The following is a 27,973-nucleotide window of genomic DNA, read 5'->3' on the forward strand; positions in this document are numbered from 1 at the left end:
CAGATGACTTTATCCAAACAAAGGAAAAGTCGTCATGTTTCCTGGAAGATGATGCTGTATTCAAGTGGTGTAAATCTTGTAGCATTTGTTAAGATGTCCATCAGTGCGAAATGAAGTCCTACAGCTCAGTCGCTGGTTAGTTCAGTGGAATATGAGGCTGAACTCCAATAAAACCAACTTTGATCAGGCAATAACGTACCGTACTTCCGATTCACTTTGTGTGTGTGGTTTTGATTGACTGGCAATACTTGGCGTTACCCAAGGTGCCAAGCCTCTGCCTCCATAGTGTCTTACATATGCAGCGATGGTGATAGAACGACACATGAGTCAGTTGACCTGAGTTTTGCGATCGCTGAAATGGGGTTCGACTGTTCAGGTGTCAGAAACCTTCAGGGATCTATTTTTTAGGTAGACCTTCAACTCCAACGGTGGTAGTCATATGTAATTTATAAAAATGTCTGGAGATGCCTAGATTGGCCTTCTACCGTAAGCTTAACTTCAATGGGAGCACTCTCTAGTGTCTTTAGTGCCAGTTTCTCTAGAGTTTGTGCGCGCTACTCGTTTCTCCGAATGGCAGTAGGTACATTTTCTTGGGTTGCCGTAATGCTGCGAAGTCCAAAATTAGTCAGTCTCCTGTTTTATTCTCCGTCTAACTGTGGGACAGCCTTCCCAATACTATTTTAAAACATTATATTCCTCTCGTAAGCAGATCATCTCGTCATTCGATAATAGTCAGCTGAGTCATCATAGTGCCTTAGTATTTAGTATTTACGTCTTTTTCTTTATGGAAAAATTCAGCTCTTAAACTGTAGAGTAAGTTTTCGGACCTGGGTGTTACTGAAATGTTTTTAGGGAAAAACGCTGAAAGAATATAAAAATATATTTACGGTCTCAGTTACCGGATTCAGGATTGATTAAACGGTGAATTTATTTCGAAAGATTTGGACATGCTTTTGGCGTATGAATGATTTGGCATCCCGGCCACATATATCCACCACATTCGAGTGCTCGAATATGCGAACCAGAATGAGAAAATTTAGGTCGAACGAAGCGCAGAATATAGATGCTGTTTTTTAGTTCTCTTTAAAAGAAAACTATTGTGCCGGCTTTGTCTGTCCGTCCGCGCTTTATTCTGTCTGCACTTTTTCTGCCCGCCCTTAGATCTTAAAAACTACTGAGGCTAGAGGGCTGCAGATTGGTATGTTGATCATCCACCCTCCAATCATCAAGCATACCAAATTGCAGCCCTCTAACCTCAGTAGTTTTTATTTCATTTAAGGTTAAAGTTATCAATAATCGTGCTTCTGGCACCGATATAGCATAGGCCACCTCCGGGTCGTGGTAAAAGTTTCATGGGCCGCGGCTCATACAGCATTACACCGAGACCACCGAAAGATAGATCTATTTTCGGTGGTCTTGATTATACGCTGTACAGAAAATTCGATTTCGCCGAAGAAACTCTGCTTATTTTTTACTTGTTTATTTATATCTCGAAACTCTGTGTTTCTCAGCGGATATGACCAGTGCTGTTGTGACGCCAAGGTATTTTTAAAAATTTTTCTGCGGGTCAGCTTCATGTTCTAAAGGTGTTCAGTTTTATATACTCTGTGGCGAAAGTATATTAAAATGAGAGTAAAAGATGGAAACCATGTGACCGTTTTTTCGGGCTCGCGTAACTTTTGTACCAAAGCACCCCGTCCTACCTAAAATCTTAGAGCACCAAAATGGCCCGTTCAAGTATCTCGTGAAGTCCTTCCACCCACGTTATCGATTTTTGGCCTAAATTCATCACGCGGGATTACTAAGATTTTAGTAATGAGCATCATATTTGCAAGTCCACACACGCTCATAGGCCCCCCTGGAAATAAGAGAAAAAGCCGAAACAGAGAGAGAGAGAGAGAGAGAGAGAGAGAGAGAGAGAGAGAAATTGGCTTACGACGATCTGAGAATCTTAAACTGCTTTGGGGCACGGTGCTTAGTGCAATAAATAACTGACATTGGCATTTTTTTTTAGGGTATTAGTATTAAATCAGGACTGCTTACTCCTTCAGACTCCTCTTTAAATAATGATGATAATAATGAATGCATTTCCAAAGTGCGAAACAAACGAAATATTAGTGTAGCACCAGCCTGTCATTTATATATAAGAAAGAACATTTCTTTCGGCGGCACCCAAAACAATAACAGTAAATAAGTATAGTCTATGCGCCACGTTTAATATACATCGATTACTGGCCGGTGGAAGTACATCACTTCTTTACATCCCATAAGATGTTAATATCCCACAAAAACATCACCAAGACGACAGTGCCAACATTATCATCAATAATAGAGAAGACACATTGCCCTGTTTCGCCGTCCCTTTACTATACACAATTTCTTTATATATGTAATGGGTAAGAACTCGTCACCCACCTGAGTGAAAAAGAAAGGGGAAGAGAATAGAAAGAAATGAAGGATGGTCGAAGAGAATAGAGGAGGGGATAAATCCAATTGTACCTTTATATTATAAATAAGCCTTTGTTTTAATGCCCACTTATCTGACCTATTGTAAATCGAACGACATAGGTTTAATAGCATTATAGGATTCATTGACTTATTATTTCCTGTCGTTTTTCTTTTTTAGTTACTATTTTGTTTGGAGAATTGACAATGGTTGATCAACTCGTTAGTCTTTGTCTTTGGTCCCCAGCTCATGCATTAATTCTACGTTTATCTTTGTGCTTTTGACATCGAGGCCTAACACTAAAGATTACAATGAAATCTAGCTAATTCCCGGCAATGTCATTGTGCATCAATCCTATTTTCCTGAAGCACTGAGCACATATTGATTTTCTCTCTCTCTCTCTCTCTCTCTCTCTCTCTCTCTCTCTCTCTCTCTCTCTCTCTCTTTATTATTTCCCAGTCATGACCTTTCCAAATGATTGGGACCAAAATTCTATATATTTTCACGCAAAAGTTATTTTTCCATACTTCTGATTTTTGACCTCAGCAGAGCCTCATGGAAATTAATATTTGCCTGGATAAATACCGAATGCTTTGATGGGGTGCACCCGTCGGCTATCATCCTGCCGAGTATATGAACGAGGCCCTTTTCTTGTTTGTATTTAGTTACCAATGATTTTATTTACTGTTGAGGTTCTTGTATTTTTTTATTTTTTATTATTTTTTTATTTATTTTTTTTTGCAGTACGCTGTTTTTTCATTTCCATGACTTTGCGCATAGTCTTTGCATCAGTCACTTTGTTATCGTGGTCAGTTACCTACAAGTTTTATCTTGCAGCCTGAGAGAGAGAGAGAGAGAGAGAGAGAGAGGGAGAGAGAGAGAGCTCTCAGCATTCAACGCCTTTGCAGAGATGAAGTTTGTTAATATAGCCCCTTTTTAGGCCAAACTTTTGTCAAAATGCCGTCTTAGTGTTGTCCAGCCAAAAAATCTCGCTTGCTGGAACGTTACCCCTTGCGCCTTTGCGTTAAAAATCCATTCAAACTTGCTGCATCTCCACACCCACAAAGAAGAAATGAAAAGATCTAAAATCCTTTCAGTTTTTTTTATTTTTTCTAGAATTCGCTTTTGATTCGACGTATATATTTTGTGATAAAAACATCTTCATTGTGCTTTTCCCTATTCTGGTGCTCTTTCGTAATCATCACGTCTTATTTTTCCAATTTCAGATGAATACTGGGTCACATGATAAATAGATGAATAAAAAAAATAAATAAGCAACTGATTATTACTTAACAATAAATGCCATTGACACAGGATGTCCTTTTCATGATTTTATTTAGTAGTAGTATATAAACACCTCACAGTCTCTTAATATCTTGCCATCAAGTCTCTTGATATGAGGTGATCAATGAGACGGTGTCGTTGGGCCAGGCCTGGTTGAAACTTCACAGTCGAGTCACCTCGGTTGATTAAAATTCTCTGATAAGCTCGTCTTTCAGGAGAACAAGACTCGAGGGGAAAGACCAAGGTCCCTGGACGTTTCTGGTCTTTACTTTAGTCTAGTTTAGTTTCTTGTCTTTTAGTTTCTTGGGGATATTTTCTTGCATTTCTTTCAACAAATAAGTAAATTTGATTTGCGTTATAGGCGAATGCCTGTCAGGAGCGGTATAACGTAGCTTTGACAGATACCAGAGTCAGTAAGAATTTTTTCCTATAAGGGGGGTTAGCGTTGTCAGTGCACCTCACGCAGTGCATTGTTAAGGTTCTCTACAGCGTCCCTTCGGCCCCTAGCTGTGACCTCTTTTATTCGTTTTACTGTACTTCCTTTTGTAATTTATTCTATCTTACTTTCCACCCTCTCCTAACAATGTTTCATAGTGTAACTGCGAGGCCTTCTGTTACACCTTTAAGAGTTTTTTACTCTCATATCCTTTTCAACGCTGAATGACTTCATAGGTCCCAGCGCTTGGCCTTTGTCCTAAACTCTATATTCAATTCAATTTAGCAAATAAGTAAATTTGATTTGCGTCGTAGATGACTTTCTGCCAGGGGCGATATAACGTAGCTTCGACAGATACCCGAGTCAATAAGAATTTTTCTTTGTGGGGGGGGGGCGTGTTAATGCCGTTAGAGGTGCACTGTAAGCATTATTTGAGGTTCTGGGCAGCGTCCCTTCGGCCCTTACCTGTAGTCCCTTTCATTCCTTTGACTGTACTTCCATTCATATTCTCTTTCTTCTATCTTACTTTCCACCCTCTCTTAACAATGTTTCATAGTGCAACTGCGAGATTTTCCTCCTGTTACACATTTAAAACCATTTAACTCTCAATTTCCCTTTCAGCCTTGAATGACCTCATAAGTCCCAGCACTTGGCCTTTGGCCGAATTTTATACTCCAGTAAGAATTTGCCGCGCCTTCTCACACTCCTTCCTGAAATATATTTTCATCACTAGTCGAAGTATCCAGACAAGTTTGCAACTGTATTTTAGTAGAGTTGCCAGATTAAAGTAGTCGTATTTCGTATAAGCGTGTTAGATTTTGTTAGTTAACCTTTCGGATCAGCTTTTCTGATTGTTCTCATTCGAAAAGAATGAGAACAGTCAGATGTTTCAGTGGATAAGGGAAGGGGGTCTTATTTTAAGTATGTGGCTGGCTCCATCAAGCTTTACTGCTGATGATGTACGCGCAATTTGGTCGCCTCAGCAGGATTGAATTGATGGCATTGTCCGTCCGCCAAACCAGCGACAAGCGCGCAGACCATCGTCATAATAAAATAGGAAAATGTGGTCTAGATTTAATGCTACAGCATAACTGAGGGGGTGGAAGTGATGTTAATCGGAATAATACAGTCATCGGAAGGAAAAAGCCAACGAGAAATGAAGTACCAGACGAATTTCACAGCGAAAAAAAAAATCTGTTTCAGTCGCGTTAAATGAATTTGTACACTTCTCGCATTTCACGTAAAAAGAGCAAGTAAAATAGTAGAGGAAAAAAATGTATGGAATAGAAACTGCTATTTTTTTTATGGCACGCGGTTTGTTTTTAATTAACGTGTGAAGAAATAATGCCTTTTTTTTTGTAGACTGGTATAGTACATAGCAAGGGATTTAGCGACAGATTCACGCGCAATTTCCCTCTGGACACTATATGAAAGTACGTAATGAGGTGAAAATGGGTGACGGGCGGAGGAGCAGGAGAAAAAGAGTCAAGTGTTTAAAAGCCGAGTAGCTTAAGTGGTGTCAGCAAAAATGGCATTTATAGAGAGTTGTCTTTTTACTGTTATATAGGGATTATACATTCATCCTCAACCAATCTGGGCTATTTGCAATTTTTTTCACCCTTGTCTTTAGAGACGGTTGTATATTAATATTGAGGAGGCAACGGAAAGTCCCGGGTTAGGATAACTTAGTAAATCTTCAAGAGTGTTACTCTTTCGTCCAAATAATCCTGACATACTCTTTGAAATCTCAACGGAAATAGCGTCACCATATTGAAAAAGAATGAGAAGTTTTCCTTTGTGTTGTTGTAAAAGAGAGAGAGAGAGAGAGAGAGAGAGAGAGAGAGAGAGAGAGAGAGAGAGAGAGAGAGAGAGAGAGAGAGAGAGAGAGAGAGAGAGAATCTCCTTGGGATTAAAAGGCCAATATTTTAAATGAAGTTTAGTCAGGATAGTGCTTGAGTCTTCTCACTTGGAAATATGTATTCCGCTGCTGGGAACTGTGTAGGCAATATGGCGTGTACCCGAAATCACGAAAAGCATTTATCGTTCAAATGACATACTACAGAGTTTCGTCGCCCCTGCTTATTCAGAAGTACAACAGTAACAAAAGTTTAATTATCTCTGTCGTTGTTATATTATGGGCCAGTATTTATTTTACTCGTAGTATTCTAGTTGTTTAATTTTGGCCAGTTAAATCTTGTAGCGATGGTTTTTGAAGTAAATGGTTGTATTTAATTATTTTTCAAATGAACATTAATAAGTGTTGCGCATTATGTGTACTTAAGCATGATGTTTTTGTGACATGAAGCCTTACAGAAAGTATACATTGTATATTACGTTCTTAGTGTCTTATGTGCGGTAGTTCTTGTGCTAAAATACCAATGTTTCCTGAAAATTTGGGCATATAGTCACATCGCCGTTGAAATATACACGTGTGTAGGTATGCACGTATACTAACGTTAACATACTGGTTCTATGCATACTGCATCGCAATCATGTTTTGATCAGTTTCACAGACCTCTGATACACATTTCTCAAATTTCGTCTTGTGTTGGTAAATTATTCATGGGTAACTCTTCATAATAAAGTGAATATTCCACAATACTTTGTTCATGTCAACGAAGTTAGTTAATTTAGCCTATTTAGTGACGAACAGTTACAAACGAGCTACGAGAACCAATTGACCGGTGTGTTTCGTTCAAAGGGGAATCGTCTGCAAAACGGCTTTTTGAAGATGCGAAAATTCATTCGTTAATAAGTCCAGCGTCTGATAGAATTTCACTCAAGACAAAGTCTGAGGCAAAAGTAGGGGACATTAGATTAGATTTCCATGAAATGTACCCCCCCTGTTAAAAGTCCGAAAGAAAATGGGATTATTTTAAAGTTCTTTCAAGTTTAGGGGAAGCTTGCCGAGTTGCCAAATGTTGTAATATTCTTATTGATAAGCAAAAGGACATATTAATTAATTCTACAGGACATATGACGTCATTTTACTGGAAATGAATGTAAAAAAACGAGGAATATGTACCACACAGTTATTTAAGTAGTTTTTTGATAAAAATAAACTGGCTCCTTATTCAAATGCAAACACATAGGCCTAATGGCCGTTACAGTACTTTGAGCATATCCTTGCGTTGTTGTTGTTGTTGTTGTTGTTGTTCTAGTAAGTTTGCTTGGTTGGTTGATTGATTTATGTCAAAAATGGCGCCAGAACAAGAATGGTCATCGACGACAAAATCAGTTTTTTATGTAGAGCGCATTTGTAATTTCTCCACATGAAGAAATCAAAATAACTGCTGGTCCAATACTCCAGCATCGTAGAGAAATCTCTAATATTCTTTATAAAGTTAAATTCTTCTTATTTGGTAGTATCCTTTACGTCCTGAACCTAGTTAGAATTGAGATGGGTAATTATTAGACCAAAAAGACAAAAATCACAAAATGCACCAGATGTTCGTTGCACCTGAAGTAAAAAATAAAAAATTCCATTTTACAAGGAGTTCCTCATTGCCCTGCCAATTTTTACGAAGTTAGTCTGTAGGTTGCATGACACACCAGTTTGATTAAAACCAAGAATTATGGATCTTGTATTTAGTCGACTGCGGCTGTGGTTGAGATGGGCGTGAAACTAGCATCTTTTCCTAAAAAAAAATTTACTAACAACAGCAGCAGCAGCAGCAAGGAGAGAGCTTCTGCGGTCAAAAGGTGAAATGGAATTCAGTCTCAGATATGCTTTCGAATATTGTTCCACGAAAGGAAAGCAAAAAATTTAATTAAGGATTAGAAAGCGCATCTGGTAAAGAAAAACAAACAAGAAGCAAGTAGGTCACGACGACTACCAAAGCCATTAATCCCGAAAATTAAATCCTTCCCATCCCTGGACGATCATTAAGCATGATGTTTTAAATGAACTTTCTTTCTCTAAGGGAAGCGGGGACGTTCCACGCCTTATCTCGGCGTCGGAGGGCGCCGCCGTAAATCCAGGAGGTATCAGGGACCGGATCCACCGGCAGCGATAGGTGCGCCAGAAATAAGACCCTAAAAAATGAGAGATATTTTAATGTCTTCGTGATATCCTGGCCGGTGGAAAATGCCTTGGCCCACGGCGGCCCCGATAACGATGACGGTGATGATGGCTATTTTAAAGATGCGGGGCTGACCGAATATCTTCCTGGGGTGGGGGGAGAAAAGGGGTGTTTGAAGGGGAGAGGGGGAAGTGTAGCAGATGTGAAACACTGAAGAGGAATAGATCACACGTTATTTCGAATAAAGCCAGATGAAGTTGGTACGTAACAGAACAACGTCCGTCGATGGTTCCGAGTTGAGTTATTCCTTTGTGGCTCAAATCTAAGATAAAAAAAACTCACGTTTTGTGTCTTAGATCATATTTATCTTTTGCTTGTTTAGTGAAAGGGTCAACATATATGCGTGTTTGTGTAGACGAACACAAGTGTGATTATTCTTATTTCAGTCATTCCTGAGGATAGGCACATCATTCTGTTTCAAAACTGCGCAATCATGTTTGGTAATAATTCATTTATTGCCTCGATTTTTATGTAATCATATTCATCTGGAATCTTTGATATTGCTCGTCAAAAGTTAGCCTTGAAATCCAGTGAACTCGACTTTACTCAATAGGTTTACAGTAGATGTCCTAAATCATCCACAAATAACATCACATTTTTAATCAGTAAAGAATTCGTATGTACCGCTTGTGTGTGTGTGTGCCTCTATCTGTCTGTATTTCTCCTTTTACGACACTTGGGGTAAATGAGAAGATATGAAAATGTTCCAGTAGATCGGTGAAAAAAAAGTTTTTATTCATCTGCGAGAAATGGCATCTGGGATCATTTAGAATATTTTAGTGTTTAACCTCTCTTTCAAAATGTACTTTGATTTATTTTTCTTACATCAGCCATCCTTTTCATGAGGGCTGCCTCTAGAGATGTTAACAGGAATGTTTGAGAGGAGGCTGGTAGCCTTACGCCCATCTTCGCCCTGATTGCGACTAACTGAAGTCGACTAACTACAAGGTACGCAATTTACTATTAAGGCCAAGAAAGACGTGATTAATATACCAGGGAATGGTATGTAAATCGTCACCCCATGCCCAGGATCGAACTCTGGACTGTTGTGCCTCAATGTCAGCGCATTATTTGTTGTTCTGATGTCTAATATTGTTGATTGATGAAAAGGTGCAACAAACCAACGGGAAAAATGCGCTAACGAAAGGGAATACAGAAGAAAAATGAAATCAGAAAAATAAAATGGACAGTGTAGAAATATGTAGGTTTTATCTGGAGAAGTCATGCCATGATGTGTAAAGAATAATTAGTGTTTGATCAGAAGTAAATTTATGAAAGGAAACTTGTAAATTTGATCGAGAGGGAGAGAGACATAGAATTTAGCTTGAGCTGCAGAAATAAACAGCTTACGAATTTTCTCTTTTTCGATGATGTTGAGATGCGTGGGTACTGTTTGAAGTTAGAGCGTTTCTTTGAATGAAGTGTAAATTATGCAGAACAAATTCTGCGTAAATATTTGTGGCCGCTACTTGATGTGATTGGTTTTAATTAAGGTGGTCCCCTGTAAGTAAAGAAAACTAGTTTCAGCTTAATTCCAGTAAATGAAATGCAATAGAAGAACGATTTGAAAGCACTTATAAACAGGGAAAAATAATAGGGGAATATTAATTAATCAAAGCATGATACTTGGAAGACTGGCATTGTTACTTCAGTACCAAAATCGTAAGAGTTCTGAGCAACAAACGAAAATCAATGGAAAGGAAATTAAGAAAATGACGGTCTGTAGAGCAATAGAGTAACGACCATTCACACAGCATACACGCGATGACACGCGAAAAATCTTTGGGCGACAGAACGAACACGGAGCAATTTAAGAGATACCGGCTCGGAGCAAGATAAGCCTACGCAAAACGAATGCCAGTGATTTACATTTCTACAGCTCACAATGGATGAAACCTCTTGAGGTGCAAAGCTGTGGATTTATCCCTAGCCTGAGGCGTTGATCGCTTTATCCGCCCTTTTTCTGGGAGCCTAAAGGTACTGGAAACTTTCGCCTGGCTTTGGCACTCACAAGAAAGTGGATTTCAGATCTTGATCTTTGTTGTTTTTCTCCCGTAAGGAATAGTGCCGTCAGTGCACCTCATGCGGTGCACTGTAGGCATTGCTTTAGGTTCTTTGCCGCGTCCCTTCGGCCCCTAGCTGTAACCCTTGTCATTCCATTTTCTGTACCTCGGTTCGTATTCTCTTTCTTCCATCTTACTTTCCACCCTCTGCTAACAATTGATTCATAGTGCAACTGCCAGGTTTTCCTGCTGTTACACCTTTCAGACCTTTTTACTGTCAGTTTCCGTTTCATCGCTGAATGACCTCATAGATCCCAGCTTTTGGCCTTTGGCCTAAATTATATCTTCCAGTCTATTCTTAGATGTTTTCTTGCAAACTAGTCCTCGAGATCTTATGACGGGATCTTGCAGTGATGACAACAAATGCTTCGCTCGGATTTTAGAGGCTAGAGTGGCGGCAGAAAGATCACGTGGTTATAAACATCGATTTGAGCAGATGAAACGTTCTTGAGAAGAATAGTGAGTGCAAACTAATCACTGGTTTAATCCCTGCTGTGAATGACATCTTCACATTTTGGGACAAAAGTGCAATTTTATTGTTTCTTGTATAAGGTTTTCAACAGAGGAGAAGTTTCTAGTCAGTGGATATTTTAATGACAGTATTCTCGTATATCTTGCTTTGCAGTCAGTTTGTTGTTTTAATTTCCAAAGAACGGAAGACCAGCGCAAATAGAGAAAAACGTAAACACCCTAATTAGGTGAGGTTTGGAAAAGCAGACGCAGAAATACATCAAATATGGGAATGTTTTGTTCTCCCTAATCACGTCTCATGCCTGCCTCTCTGAGGTAGAACAGACGATTTGTTTACAAGTTAGGCAGAGAAATAATATTTCACATCGTATCCATATCAAAACACAATGAGGGAAACAGCACGAGTTCATCGAAGCCCAGGATTAATTAACATTGGTTTCGAATCGGAATTGTTATAAATAGGATGATGTTTACCTTTCTGAATGGCAATGATAACGCTCATTCGTTATTCACGCAAACTGGTCGATAAATCAGTGTGTGTGTGTGTGTGTGTGTGTGTGTGTAGTTGGAAAGGAATATTATCATCGCAGTATTACTTGAACTGCCCTGCAGCGATTCTCAGAATTAAAATTGTATTATCGATAAAGATGTTTTTCTTATTCTCCCGATATTTACGGCCACAAATTGTACTGGACCGAAGGTAGGTGAATTATAAAGTGATTGTTTAAGAAATTAAGTCATATGCGGTAAGGATAAACTAATAGCGTGTGGAACTAATTCATCAAATAATATGAGTCAGCTTTATATGAAGGTTGGTCATTGTAAAATAAAGCGTTGAAATTCATTCATAAAAGTTAATAAGCTGTATTTAGAAATACAATTATGAAATGATAAAATGCCAACGTTAATATGAGTGACGTAACGGACCAGCGGCAGTCACAGTCCGTACGAGGTGTCGCGAAAGTAATTAAAGCGACAAAGCAAGTGTGATAAGTTGACACCACGAGCAGCGAATTTACCTTTTCATTTAGCGGAATAAAACCTCGGAACCGTGGGAATAATTCAGCGCGCTTTTTGTCGTGTGCTTACGTTATCACAAGTGGCCCGCCGGAAATAAACGACTTCCTATTTTTAGGTGAATAACATTTTATAAATCATGCTCTCGGGTAGGTTGTAGAGTACAAGGATGTAATTTATGATCTTAATGAATAATTATATATTTATTTTCAAATATAAAGTGGGTCGTCATGATACTGATTACTATGAGAGATCCTTGATAACTGAAATTATTGCTCATATTCTAAAGCAAGAGGGTTCATTAAAAATGTCTTAAAAACATAGATGGTAAACGTTCGGCTAATGTTTCCTTTGATGCTGGTTATGATGTATCTTTTAAAGATAACAAGACTCTTAGTGTACTTTTTTCCATCTTCAAAAAATCTTGGAAAACCCTACGGACAATTCCATCCGCTTTTAAATGTCTCCTATTCTGGTAACACCAATGCTGAGTGTAGTTGTGATTGTTCCCTATGCGTTTGCTCAGATAGATAAAGCAGCAGCAATGGTCTTCGTTGTTTCATAGATTAAGTATTTCCTCTGAGTGTTTGTGACCCTCGGCCTTTAGCCCCGTCATTATCTTAAGAGGTACGGATACAGTAATAGTAAATAAGTATATGTATACATTATATATATAAATTTATATGTATATATATATACACATATATATATATATATATATATATATATATATATATATATATATATATATATATATATATATATATATATATATATATATATATTCACACTCGTATATATAGCATAGTAGCCAAAACTATTACTCAAACTCTCCACCTCTTGAAGAGAAAGCAGGCGAGAGAAATCCCTTTTTTTGTATTTACAATAAGGAAAGCGCCACTGTTGTCATTCAGAAGATAAACCCTTATAGATAAACCCTTATTTATATAGAAGCAGCCTACAGGACCAGTGACTCGAAATCAAGCTTCCACCGTTGCATCGCGGAAATACGAGTCGAGGTGAAAAGCAAAACGGCGAATCGCTTTCGTCTAATCACCGGAGGTAACCACCTCGAATGATTTGTCTCGTCGGCCGACGGAATCTTCCTCTAATCGTCATTAAAGATCATGGTCCGCCTGTACTTAGGCTGATTGATTCTATATCCTCTGGGCTCGGGCGAAGGCAATGCATTAAATGCAGAGCTGCCTGGGAGAAATGTATCGCGGGATAATTAAAGGTGAAATTTTAGGGTTTTGCGGGTCTGGTAATGTTTCCTCTATAACTGTAATGTAGATTACGGACTGTTTATAAGTAATGAATTTTCCGAGAGAGTGCGAGAGAGTTGCGTTAAGAAACATGAGCAGAGGCGTATTTTTATAACTACTATTGTTTTTCCGGTATGATAGGATATATATATATATATATATATATAATATATATATATAAAAAAGTTATATTTTGAAATTAGGCGCACGCAATCGTGAGGTAGTAGAAAAATGATAGAATTAAATCAGTGATTGGTATGCAATAATACAAACGAAAGAGAATTATATGATAAGTCTGAGAGGAAGATGGTTTTTGAGAGATATTATTCATCAAAGACTGAAAGACGTCACGTCCCACTGCGATTTCGTGATCTCTGTTCGACAAACAAAATGACCGAGCGGTAATGGATCACAGCGTGACCATAGAGCTACTGCAGTGTGTCTGTGCTTGCGCGCGTGAGAGAGAGAGAGAGAGAGAGAGAGAGAGAGAGAGAGAGAGAGAGAGAGAGAGAGAGAGAAATTCGCAAGAGCAAGGCAGGTCTAGTTTAACAGAAGCATTCTTGTAACTCGTGTGTCGTCGTGAATGTTTCACTCAGTTATTATGTAGATTTTCAGAAATCAGAGATTAGAGAAAGCTCCTCTGTGTTCCCTCATGAAGTTCATCATATTCTTGGAACAATGTCGTTCCAGATAAGCCTTGCACCAATACTGCACATTAATTAAAGAGTCTTATGAAGAAAAACGAGAGAATGTTTTCCATACATCATCTCGTATTTTAATCAACGCCACACAATGAATTAATTAACAAACACAAAACAAGAGAAAAACAGAATTATAATTAGGACGGTTTCGTCATTCTAGAACCGGACTTGGAAACAGGAAAATATGTATTTCAACTTTCTTTTAGTTAGAGACGCTTTCTGTATTCACCACAACCACGGAATTACCACAAATAAGGAAAAACGAATGAGAAAATGGCTCTTTTCTCCGCCGAAATATCATGAGCTGGACCATTGTCCTGCGGGAAAAATAAAAATAGACATCACCTTTAAAAAACAGATAACACAGCAAAAGAAAGTCAAGTTTTTAGATTAAATATGATACGATAAGAATAAAAACGCAGTATGAACTATGGAAGAGTGCCCGGAGGGCCATAAACGAAAATATTCTTTCGTTTTTCTCTCCCATTCGGAGCGCAGCGCATTTAAACACATCAAGTAATGGGATTTCCTCTGAAGACAGGAATTCCGGCCCCGAAGTACTAATTAATGTCTTAAAAATAGTCGTTGAATTCATTCTTATGAGATTCTGGCTGACTTGAGGGTGGGTTATATTTTAAGGCCAATGTACGTACGCACGAACAGCAGTGGGGGAAGAGATAAAGGAAATTAAATAAAATTACCATGGGGTATGGTAAAAAAACAGGCGAATGAAATCTGTTGTAACAAATGATAAAGAAATGGAATATTATTACGTATCAGTTTTCTGTGGAATAGTTAAGACATCCGTGAATGTAATAATGCTTCTCAGTGACATCTTCAGTCGAGTAATCTACCTAAAATTCATAAATATATTAGATATACTTATATTTCCTTCTGAACCAGTACATTTCTCAGGGAGAAATCCATGAAAGGAAGAAGATCATCTTTAGATTTGATAGGTTGTTCATATTAGAGTTTCTATATATTATACTTTTGTTGAAACCCATCTTCAGGTATAAATGATTAATGGGACAGAAGGTTAATATTATAAAAAGCATTATGACTCTCACCAGTGGCGTCCAGATTTGTTTCTAAAGTGAGGGGATGAAGGTGGAGCAATGTGAACTTGAAGGAGTTGAACAGCGGGGGAATGAGACAAGCAGTGGATGAAGTCTTAGTTGGAAAGCGATGTATTTGAGGGCCAATGAGATGCTGTGAATCACGTCTAGTGTATAGAGCCCAAAGTGTGCCATGCAAATTTTGGGGTATTCTGTCAGAAGTATGAAATCAATTAATCAAATTTTAAGGCTTTCCGAATGTTTTTGCTCCCGTGAAAGGAAGGTGAATGTAATTCTCTTTAAACTGAATGTTATACTTTGAATAAAGAATGGTAAAAGTTTGATGAACTATGCAAAAGGAAGCAAATGACATGCTAGTCTGTGATTCCAGTGTTCATTAAACGTAAACTGGCCTGGTCTTTGTGAGCTTTTAACAATGGCTATATAACATCAGCCTTTTTTAAAAAAGGGTTGAAGATATTACCGCATAAGGTTACTGTGAGGTAATACCAGTAAAACTACGTGTTTTTATTTTATACCATCATTTACCGACTCTCAAGGGCTTGCGTGGATGTGTATGTTCCCTTGAGCTTGCATACAAACAATTTCTTTAAAACACGAAAAACTTTTTTTTTCCGGTAAAAATATCACGTCTACGGCAACATTTGCTAACTAGCAGGTTATTAACAATAAAAATGACTCGTCATGGGTAAATGGCCAGGCCTCCCAAATGAAAGAGAAAGAGAAATAGAGGGAAAAAATAGAGTAGTTAAAAAAGAAGAAATTCCGTGATGAAATTCATTTATAGTAATATCACTGTCGGCGTGGGTCGCAACAGACAGCTGTCAAATGAATTAGGTTAAATGCGCAAGATAGTTCATATTTCTTTCGAGATATGTGCTTTAATTGTCTGTTTGGGTTCGTCATTTTCATCATACCAGATACAAGGATACAGGGCGCATACATCTAAAATTAGTGTGTGCACTGTAGGCGTTGCTTAAGGTTCTTTGCAGCGTGCCTTCGGCCCCTAGCTGCATCCCCTTTCGTTGCTTTTACTGTACTTCTGTTCATATTCTCTCTCTTCCATCTTGCTATTCATCCTCTCCTAACAGTTGATTCATTGTGCAACTACTAGGTTTTCCTCGTGTGATACCTCTCAAGCCTTTCTACTCTCAATTCCCCTTTCAGCGCTGAATGACCTCCTAGGTCCCAGTGCTTGGCCTTTGGCCTAAATTCTATATTCAACTCAGTTCACCTCAGAATTAATGTGGACTTTGTCTTGCACGTTTTAAATTTGTTTAGACTGAAATTTAGCCATAGGTCAGTTATCTTAGTTTCAAATAAAATTCGTTGTCTTTTCTTAACTCTAAAATATGAATTGTTTTGCTAGATGACTTTTCTTTGGGACTTGGAGAACAATTATTCGGCTTCCTTTGAATGGTGGAATTGGAAGGAAATATTCTGTCGGTGTCTTACAGGTTCCTTTGCCACAAGAAGGCCAGTGCCCTTTAAATTCCCCCCCCCCCCATGGGTCCCCGTAGACGTAGTGCCTTCGGTGCACTGTAAGCATTACCAAGGTTCTTTGCAGCGTCCCTTCGGCCCCTAGCTGCTGCGCCTTTCATTCCTTTTACTGTACCTCCGTTCATATTCTCTTTCTTCCATCTTACTTTGCACCCTCTCCTAACAGTTGATTCGTAGTGCAACTGTGAGGTTTTCCTCCTGTTACACCTTTCAAACCTTTTTACTGTCAATCTCAGTTTCAGCGCCGAATAGCCTCACAGGTCTCAGTGCTTGGCCTTTGGCCCAAATTCTATATTCCATTCCATATGGGTGTGCAATAATTTTTTCATGTGTTAAAGTAAGAAAGTTGGCTTCTTTTGTCCCCCTCGCTTTCGTTAAATTTTAATACATGATCAAAATCCACATAAAGCAATTCCTGATTCTCTTCACCACGATTTTGCGTTGACAGGGAGAAACACCACTCGGCGACGAAACTATTTATTTAAACACCTTAATGTTTCTCAAAAAAGGGCAAGCCTTTCCTGTTTGCACAATGGCATTCCCGGGGGCTAATTATTTAGGATTCTTTGTTGCTGTGTTAATGGTAACTAACGCCAGAAACGCGACTCTTGCAATTAACTCAGACCAAGCCGTCGAATTTTCGTAAATGAAATCTGCCTCGTCGCTGGTTAAGGTTTTTTCTTTGGAACTATTAATATTTTTGATTGTCTCAAGATATTAAGGCACTAACATAAGGCTAAACTGATCCCTTACCTTATTCATCACACACGCATAATTTATATACAATATATATATATATATATATATATATATATATATATATATATATATATATATATATACTGTATATATATATATAATTTATATATACTGTATATATATATATATATATATATATATATATATATATATATATATATATATATATATATATATATATATATATATATATATATATATATATATAATGTGTCACTGTATTTTTGTGTGTGCGCGCGCGTACGTATGAAGAGTCAGCGAGATAGTCAAAGAAAAGAGAAAATCCAACCTAATCATAACACCCGCTATGTCGCCAATATATTCGTATAAAAAATGTAAGAAGGGGAACTCCCAGAAGGTTCTTAGACAATAACAATAGGTAAAAAAAAAAAAAAAACAGAGGCCAGCGCGACCGAGAAATCATTTCGTAATCTTTACAGAGAAAAGAAATAATACGGAAAGAGAACAAAAAGACTTCGGAAGTGATGGAAAATAAAGAAGAAGCCTGTGTCAGTAAGGAAATATGAGGCCGATAATGGAAGAAATCTGATATTAACAACAGAGGGAGAAGAGAAAGAGAACGGTGCAATAACAGAGAAAAACTAAATGATGAAAACTGCCAAAAACAAAGCGAGGGTTAATGTGTTTATTATATCTTAAGAGAGAGTTCCCGTAGGAGTCTAAAGAACGCAAAAGTGTAAAAAAGAGATTTAAAAATATGAAGATTTTAGGGGACGCCGATTTAAGAGGCTTTCTAGCATCGCCTGCTGCGAATGGCGCATTAACATCACCAAGCAACAAAGCTCAGTCTTGAGTCGGCGGCGGACGCGGAATTTGAAGTCCCGGGCTAAAAGGCGCGAAGGAATTTGAGAGCAAAGTGGGAGTTGGCATGACCTTGCTAAAAAGCCTATGAATCTTAGAACTTTGTGGGTCAAGTAAGCAAATGTTGTCTACTTTAGAGAAGCTCATCAACACGCGTATGTGTGTGTGTGTGTGTGCAAGGTTGCTTATTGAAGAAATGTTCATTAGGTTTAAATATTAAGCATAATTAGATTATTGCGGTGTAAATCATTTCAGACTCATTGCGGTCACTTATCATATATCATATCATATCATATCATATCATATCATATCATATCATATCATATCATGTTATCCTTACAGGAAAAGAAGGATAATATTTGGCTTTGTTTTAACACTACACAGACGTATTTTGTTCCCTTGGGTACGAATGTGGTCAAGGTAGATGAATGGGAAATTAAAATGTGCATCACAGCTCTCGGACGAAGGTCAGAAAACGGTGTCATAAAAAGGAAAACGGATTTAAAATGTAAAAGTCTCAGTCAGACGTAATTGAAATCTAAACAGTTAATTTGTCGAGAGCAAAAGAGGAGAAGAATAAACTTAATTAAACGAGGATTCCGAACTAAAATGAAACTCGTGACCTAGAACTGTTGCGAGGGAAACAAGTTGTATGGACGGTCTTTAGCGAGTACGATTATGAATTCTAAGTTATGCATCAGTCATGGCTAATGCACCGTCGATGACCATTGTTTCTGTGTTGCCAGTTTAAAATTGAAATAACTTTGGTTAAATTAGTCGTCAAGTTGTGTACAATTTGTATTTAACAACACCAGCTACAGAACAAGTACTTATTTTCTGGGCAAATGATTTATTATTATTCACGAATCATGATACGAACACTGTATTTTGTCTCGATGAGTAAGAATGGATCAACTAAGGAAGCCTTTTGGTCAAAGATGCGCATTTACTTATAATCAGTTCAAACCTTCGATAGTTAACGTTAAGATCTAAATTTTAGTGAAATTCTTAACAGTTAAATCTCGCCTCCATCAGTCAGATAAAAGGGAATTGCATTTTTTGGTTAACACATAAGATAACACCAGCGATCGCCGTCTATTTTTTCATTATACTTTCCTTTCGGGGGTTTAGCGAGCTTTAGAGTTAAGAATATTTAATAGAAAATATCTTTCTACTGCATAAGAATCCTGCGGAATTTAGGAGACCGTAAGAATGAGAGCGGTAACTGCTGAATCATTTCAGTTTTTTTTCAACACTGTTGTAGAAGTTAGGAAGCGCACCAGCATTGCTGTTGTTTTTTAGTTTGTAAAACGATATCAGCAACGCTTATTTTTTAATGCAATCGAGTTCAATTATCAGCTTAATTTGAATTAGATTATGAACATTAGTCGGAACGCGATACAACAAACAAGCGGATTAAAGTTCAGAAGTCGTTGGTAGAGAATTCTAAGGTTATTTCTGGTAATTTCGGGTCTCATGAAGAGCAAGTTCTGTGATCGTTGATAGAAACGGGGACTGGCTGATAGCATCGATAATCCACAACCATTTCGTTAAAGTAGAATCGATCGTCACTTGTTTGTTACACCGGAAAAATAAGTTGCGCTTCGAATGAGAAACTAAGTAATATCATTAATTTGTTTTAGTAAGCCACTGAAGCTTATTCCACCTCACACAACAGATCATGATGAAAAGTTAACTATTTAACAAAAATGACAAGAGATGGACACCGATCTGTGGGCATCAGATGTGGAATAGGGAATGAATATGAGGCTAATGTCAGTCATGTAATAAATATACGAATTTTGAGTTAGTGTCGATTATATTTATTAATCGCATCTTAAACTTGCTTGTTATCAGGCCAATGACTCTACATCTTGAATATTGTACTTGTGTCGGTGATATATTTTGTATAGTGTTTTATCTATGTCAGTATAATAGTTTTGTTAAAATCCTTTCTTTCTTGGAATTTCATTCATAGAAACAAAAATTTTTATGGTACAGTTATGAGGTACACTGTTTTGTTGTCGATACGGCCAATTGTGTTCATTTTTCAATATATTTTTAACAATTACAAATTAAGTGATGTGCCCAGTACCAAAATACACGAACTCAGACATACACATACGTAAATACAAAACAAAAGAATTCCATGCGATATCGGGTAACGTTCTAGTGTCTGTCTGTTTCTTAGGCATTACTTGTTACGTTAGTTTAGCGGAAGAACTTTCAGCAGTTAGTAATCGTCTGGTTGACTATTGAAGAACACTTTTTGACAACTCTTACCGTGTGCGAGAGTTACGCACATGTGTGCATGCAAACGTTTGCGAATGAATGTATATATTTACGGATGTATAGTCTTGTGTGTATATTAGTAGTAGATCATCAGCAATGAATCTGAAAGATTACCTTATTTTGGAAATGGTTGAAAATACACTGACAGTTGTGCAAAAGACATAATGCTTAAAAACGAAGACTAAAGAGGAGTCTAAAGGAGCTGATGGGAATTCTTGCTTTTTGCTCATTTATCACGAAAGAATGATAAAAATCTACTGATAATTCTCACAAAAATAATCTGCTTTTAGGATAAACTGTTTGGATCATAACCATGGCAAACGAAGAGAAAGTGGCTTACGAGTTTATATGTATGTTGTTTGATCGGTACTCGTATATACCAAAGGTGTCTATTAACGACGAAGAACGTCAGTGTAAAGAACTATCTGTTACATCTGTAATATAAATCTTTTCTTGATGCAAGCACATGTCGCTATTAAGTGCTTTCCTTCGAATAAAGAGTAACTTATGTATCACTTCGAGCAGCCGTAGCTGTTATGATTGTACTCATTCTTTTAACTTTGCGGGAGGGAGCAGAAAAACTTTTTCAAACCTCCGAAGAAAAGAATGAAAACAGCATGCTTTTGCCAGCTCCTTTGAGATATTTCCTCTAGAGTCAGAGTAGGTAGCGTCACTATTCGACTTACCATTTTTGCGAGGGTCTTGGATGTGTTTGGAAGGGAGAAAAGAAAGCTGGTGGATGTGTGGCGCCTAGTTGTTCGCTGGTGAGCAGTTGATGGCTGTGTGCGTCGTCTCTGGCGGAGCTGCCTTGCTGGTTTCTCCTCTTCTACCTCTGGCTCACCTGTTGCTGCAAGGGAGTGTGTGGCCGATTGGAGCCCTGGCCGCCTACTTATACCCGCTTATACCTGCGCAACTCGAGCCTTCGACACCCAAGTGTAGAGGCCGCGACGCTTTTTGGGGCGGTCTACACCGCCTGCGTGTTTAACCTTTTTCCATCGGTCTTTCGTCCTTATTCTCCTTCTCCCAGAGGGCTGTTAGTCGAGTGTCCCTCGACGAGGATGTATGTGGGTGGACTTTGTTGCCTTTACGTCTGTGACATTATTTACATGCAGGAAACAATTAGCGCTTTCTTAGGCTCCCTTCACACTTAAAGGCCGAATTTGTGGTCAGCGTTCTAATAAGTTTCTTTTTCCTTCTTTTTTCCCCTTTCCTCTTTACTCTGAGAGTAAAATAGTGGCTAAGTAGGCGTGGTCTTTATGACGTCACTGCGGGGGTGGGCAGTGGAGACGTTAGAAGCATAAGGGCGTTATTTATACACATATTTTTCGTTTTTTTTTTTTCTCTGTCGTTTTTTCGTTTTTTCCCTTCTCCTTCGTCTTGTGGAAATCTGCCGAGCCCCTGTAAGTTTCCCGCTGGCCATTTTCATGCAGTCTTTATTAGACGCCAAGCGTTTCCTTCTTTTGGCTTTGCTCAAAGGTGGCGAAGAAGCCATTTTAAAAGTGCGGAGGGGTTTTTCCCCCCGTGGCTGCGACCTGTCGGGATTTTTGACTCTAGGTCAAAGGGAACACTTCGACAACGACACTAGATTTCCGCCAAACGAAAACAAACTCCGAAAATTGCAAGAAAAAACCCTTGGGTCAACATGTTATCTCCCCTGGGACGAATTCGTCTGTTCAGGGGTTGTTATTTGATAAGTGGCATTTCTTTCTCTTTTCCAAAGCTTTGAGCTTCGTGGATTTATGTTGATGGAGTCCCCATCTTGAGATTTCACTTTTCAGTTATAAAAAAAAAAAAAAAAAAATAGAAAACCACCATCTTAACACAAAATTTTTTTTGTACCCATTGGAGATAGACTATGCCCGATTACGAAAATCAGCATTTGCTGCCCGCATTATAAAAATGAAGCTAATATCAATGTTATCTCAGATTAAAGGACAAAAAAAAAAATCCGTAGATCCACAGAAGGATACACGTATGCGTATGATTGCGTACATACAAGTATAGATACAGACTATCGATATTTGTATCCATTAATTTTATATTTAATAGGTTTGGCATGTTATTGTTTTTCTTACACACGTCAGTATTTAGACTATGAAAAAAGATGTGTACACTCTTGTAATTATGTATGCATGTATGTATATATGTATGCATATGTATGTCTGTATGTAAATAAGAATGAATAAATTCTCTTATGTAATGAATAACTTTATTTCATCATAATCGACTCTGGCACCTGGAGCCACAAGGACCTCTGTGACATTGCACCACTCTTGTCTTTAATGTACTTTCACTTCTACAAGTCTCCACTGATCTCCAGCATCCAAGTTCTCATTAAAGTAGGCTGGGACTAACAACTATTCTCTCTGGGGTGGTGCGGAAGACATGTTCAAGCCATCTCCATCTCCCTTTCATCATTATCTCATCTACATACGGAACTTCCATAATTCACCTTATAATATCAGTTCTCACTCCGCCTTGCCATCTGTCTACAAAGGCTTTATTCTTTATTCTCAAATCTTTCATGGGTAGTTTCATTTCCATGTGATGTATGTTCGTATATTGATACAGACGCTACTCGACTAGTATGTAATCTTAGTTTTAGTCTATTTGATTTCCAAACCTTATTCGGCCAGCCCATCGTTTGATTTGTCCTTTTTAGGCTTTAACTTAACTCCGTCTCAAAAGAACCTGTACTGGGTGACACTGTTCTCCGATAATTAAAAGTATTTTTGTTACTTAAACTTTTAGGTAGTTCTGTTTTGCTTGAAGTCTCTCAAAATAATTTTGCCACATTCCATTAACTAACATTTCTCTGATTTACTACAAATATCACCTGAAATCATAGCACTGAAGAATGATGATTCAGTCAATCAAATTTTCCTCTGACTGGCTACGTTTCTCATTCAAGACAGCTTTTCTAGTTACAATCAGAAAAAGCCCTTTGGTCCTTGGTTTTGTAAATTTGTTGGGCGGCCTTTTCCTTTTCTTTTTCGTGTATTTTAAACGATTTTCTGAACACAAAGAAGTTTGTTATTCGCATAAAAAAATGTTCATGCAAAACTTCCTATTCTCTGTGGTATTTTTCCACTGACACTTGTCTTAGTTATCACGGAAATGTAACTGATATTTTTCGATACTGTTGCATAGTTATCATTTGAACTTCAAAAGAATTTCGTATTTTCGTTTCACTGGCCTAGATAATGTATCTACTTTTTTCCAGTGTAAAGATGTTAGGTTCACTGTGCTTATTTGTGATTTTTAAGATATAATCAGGCATTCAAGGTGCGCTATTGTCGTGGGACTTTATTTTCTCCCTCTTGTTTGCATAGTACGGCACACACACACGCTCTCTCTCTCTCTCTCTCTCTCTCTCTCTCTCTCTCTCTCTCTCTCTCTCTCTCTCTCTCTCTCTCTCTCTCTCTCTCAGTTTTCAGCTTGTTTTCTTGGTTTGAGAATGCTAGCCTCATGTCTTTCTCCACCCTGACCGACCCATCAAATGCATAACCTCAGATGCCTAATTAATTGCTTAGGTCAACACGAGTAGATTGGGTTTTTATGAAAATAGGCTCTGTCATTTCCTCCCGGTGGGATCGATCTCGAGTGCTTCGCTAGTGAGGCTGAGCTGGAATTACTGACCGTGCGGATAATATATCGGATGCAGATACGTTGTGATTGCAAGCGCAGTAATATGAAATTGTCAGCAGAGCACGAGCTGTGCCATTCTCGCTCGTATATTTGACAAACTGTAGATAATCAAGGGGAGTTGGGAACTTCAGTTTTGTTTTTGAGGATGGCAAACTCCTATTGGGATGTGCGGAATATGCATCTTCGAAGGAGAGTGTCCTACGGATTATGCGAGACATATAGTATGACAAAGACATGTGCAACCTTGCTTGACGATATCATTGGCTCCATAATCGGAAATGTGTATCGAAAGTTGATATCGAAATGAGGTGATGGATGACGAAGTCATTTTGAGAGAAGATTGAGTCATAAGACGAGGTTTAAGTGTGGCTTGAGATTCTATGAGAAGTCTGAGAGCCAGTACAAAAGCTACAGGACGCAGACCTTAACCAGAATTTAACAGAAGCAGATTCAGTGCGTGAAATTGTTCTGAATATGTTGTAGATAATGGTCTGTGAAAAGAAAAACTAGCTTTTGGGTCAAAAGTTTAACGTTTTTAAAGGTACATGAACTACGTTGAATGGCTTGATATATAAGCAGGTCTAGGGTGAAAGTGCATCAAGTTTTTTTCGTTTTGTTAATGAAAGGAACACACAAATGCAAATTTTAAAGACAGCAAATGAATGAACACGAAAGGAGTAATGAATGATACCTCTAGATGATAATTGTGTTGTCTGGCAGTAGCGAGTGGTTATTGAGGAAGATGAGCCTGGTCTGTTCTGACTGCACTGTACGATTTATTAATTATGAAAGGTTCCCTGCTCTTAGTTTTTAGAGGATCACACTTGAATATACTTTACAGTGAGTGTCTCACAGATGGAGTTGAGACTTTGCACCTCATGGGGGAACCCTTTCATGCGTCATAAATAATTTCAGGAGTTACGTCACCGACTGAGCAGAGCATGAACCTACTGAAAGATTGATGTTTGCCGTAAGAAAGCAGGAAGTTCCACTGAACCTGCCATATACTCAGGAGTCTTTGTGAAACGGAAGAGCAGAAACAACGGTTAAAAAGGCCACCACAAGGCTTTATGGGAAAACACTGGCCACAGGGAAAGCTTGAACAACGAAAGTGGGTTAGACAATAATATTATTTTGTAGCATCTCAAGACGTTTATCCCCAAAATCGTTCTCCATCTTCAGTAGCCAAGGCATAGTTGAGGATTGTGGTAACCATGCTCATCGGTATTTCAAGGTTGTCGTACATTTGGATCCGACACTCTGTAAACCAATTTTGTTTGATAAATTAATGCAGGCACTTGTTGCTTAATTATTTTTCCAATTTGTAAATTTTTTATTTGTTTATCAGCACGAGCCAAACACTTTAGTGAAAATGATATGTTAATATCATTTTCGTTTTAGTAATGGATTACCCTTATTTTTCCAATTTGTAAATTTTTTTTTTGTTTATCAGCACGAGCCAAACACTTTAGTGAAAATGATATGTTAATATCATTTTCGTCTGAGTAATGGATTACTGACAAAGCATCATATCATCTCTCATCAGTAGGGTCCATCGCTCTATTCAAGATTCACGTCTATCATCTTTGGTGAAGTTTCAAATTATAGACATCCGTGAAATGTTTAATCTGATTATGTTAGTGCAAACAAGTTGAACGAATATTGCACTCCTCGATCTTGCGTAGACATGCTGAGTCAGTATTCTCTTCGGTTTCAGCATCAGTAAATACAGATACTATCTGTATCGCGTATTTCTGTCGCTCCAATACAACAGTGCATCAGAAATACATCCAGGGAATATTTGAAACAGAATGTTGAGCGCCTAGAAACATCTGGAACGTGAAATACCAATCGTGGAAATATCTAGAACGCGAAAAGTAGCGTTAATACATAACTCAAATAAATTCTATCTGGTAAAGGTTAGCCACGGAATGTAGGGATTTCGTAATTGAAAGACGATTTTAAAATATTGTAACGACCTGTAAGAAATTGATAGTATTGTAACGACCATTTAAGATTACTCTTCAGCGTATCACGAGTTGTCAAGTGAGTCACTTATATACTGTATGCTTATAAGCTGTTAAGTTTGTTCACTGTCAAGGAAGAAAGCCTTTCTTCAAAAAGATGCCTTTGGAGGAAGTCGAACCTTCAGGCAATCAAACTTCATCTCACTGCTAAAGTAGAAGATGGAAGTACTTGTATAAAAAAAGCTGCCACAAGTTCAGAGCTGCTTCGTACATACAAGCATAGCCTATCCCTTTTATGTGATAGAGGGACATATAAAAAATGGCCACTGAATTCTTGATGTTGTGGCAGTCTGAAGTATATGAAGTTTCACGATATAAGCCTACTTTCTTCATCAGATCTAACCTGATAGACATCGGCCTCAGTAAGGGAAGTTAACACATACCCTCCCTACCACTCGATAAGGATAGGAAGAGAAACTTTTGTGGTGGCTTTATGTTAACAATAATTGATGTACTTTTTGTGAAAAAAATAGCAGATTTATAATGCTAGTTATAAACAGAAATTCAAGATAAAATGCGAAAATTAAACAAATTACATCAATTGAAATGTGTTATAGCAGTATTTCGGTAGCTTTCGGGCATCGTTGTGAACTGTTGCTGCTGAGCTTCTCGAAGACGTGGTTCGGTTCGATGTCATCCAGGTTTTTAGTCTCCCCGCATTGTCCCTTGGTTCTTCCTAATCGTTGCTGAGCCTTGCAGCAAGTGGTATTACTGACCAGTCAAAACTCTGCAATGCTTTCCCTTCTTTTAAAATTTTCATGAAACAACTTACTGAAATCACAGAAATTAGGAAGCCATGCTGTTAGATACAAGCCACGTCCTGAGAATTAATGCAAGATATGAGTTGAGCAATTATAACAACTGAATATTGTAAAGGAGAATAAGATACTTGTAAATACGACCGACTTCAGATTCGTCAATGTACTTCTGATTTTGTTACATTCTCGTCTGTTATCAGCTCTCTCTCTCTCTCTCTCTCTCTCTCTCTCTCTCTCTCTCTCTCTCTCTCTCTCTCTCTCTCTCTCTCTCTGTTCATATCTTAATTCTTGTTTTATTTTCTGCAGCATTTGGGTAGTCGGCAGGTTATGGGTTTAGCACAATAAATGAAGAGACACTTTTTATATTAGCTATATATCATATTGATCTTAATAGGAGAGAAAATTTACAGCAACTGATTGAAATGGAACGAGAATAGTCCAGGGGATTAGGTTTTTGCTGTTGATTTATGTTATAAACATCATGTTAAACATTGACTTAAGATGTTTTAAAGGTTACGAATCGTATAAAAAATGCACGTAGTAATAAGGACTGCAGATCTCAATACGGACGCAATTACACTACACATTTATAATATTGTGCTAGTTAAGTGTTTGACAGAAAATTAGAAATCACGAAGAATTAATGGTAAGTCAAGATCTCGATGGAGCAACAAATTATCTAGGGTGAAATTTTTCTTGGTGAATTACAGTAGAAATGGAACTGAAAAATATGTAAAACAATAACAGCTACGTGAATTAAGATATGATTTTCTGGTCAAATATTGACGGTAAATTTGCACCCGTATTGCGTAAAGAGATAGGTATGGGAACCTTGACGAGAAAATTAAAAAAAGAAAATTAAACGACTCATATTAGTTTTGCAAATTTCTAAACCGTTAAGGCTAGTAAAGTTTAAGGAATTGGTTACTGTAGCTATTAACCCGTAAACTACAAATCAGTCTTCATGTTGAAGTCATCTGAGAAGTAACTCGGGAGATATGCAATATAAAAGTGATATGTTGTGAGATAAAATGGAGGATCTTGCTGCCAGTGAACTTGTAAAGTCAGAATCTGTTGTACGACAAGGCATGTAGGTAAATTGGTACTTATGAACAAGGAAAGTCATCTGACTTGACAGTAGTCGAATTCACTCCGGTGTAGCTGTAGTAGGAGTTGAATTATCGGGGGTGTATCAAATCAACAATATTAAATTAAATCATGATGACAAACTTCTGAGATAAGGCGTCGGTTTTAGGAAGCTGACAAATCGATACTCAAAGAAAATTAAGCTGTAATGTTGACCTCACAAAGTGTCACGAATTC

General features: G+C 37.9%; 1 protein-coding gene across 1 annotated transcript in view; it reads right to left on the bottom strand.

The window, feature by feature from the left end:
- Positions 1-21,078, bottom strand: part of Akh (Adipokinetic hormone) — a 36,656-nt gene extending 15,578 nt beyond the window's left edge. The window contains exon 1 of the mRNA XM_067094345.1: positions 20,904-21,078. Coding sequence (XP_066950446.1) covers positions 20,904-20,906 — 3 coding nt within the window. The 5' untranslated portion in view covers positions 20,907-21,078. The remainder of the gene's footprint in view (positions 1-20,903) is intronic.
- Positions 21,079-27,973: the final 6,895 nt, after the last annotated feature.

Source organism: Macrobrachium rosenbergii, chromosome 50 (genome assembly GCF_040412425.1).
Source record: "Macrobrachium rosenbergii isolate ZJJX-2024 chromosome 50, ASM4041242v1, whole genome shotgun sequence".
Lineage (NCBI taxonomy): Eukaryota > Metazoa > Arthropoda > Malacostraca > Decapoda > Palaemonidae > Macrobrachium > Macrobrachium rosenbergii.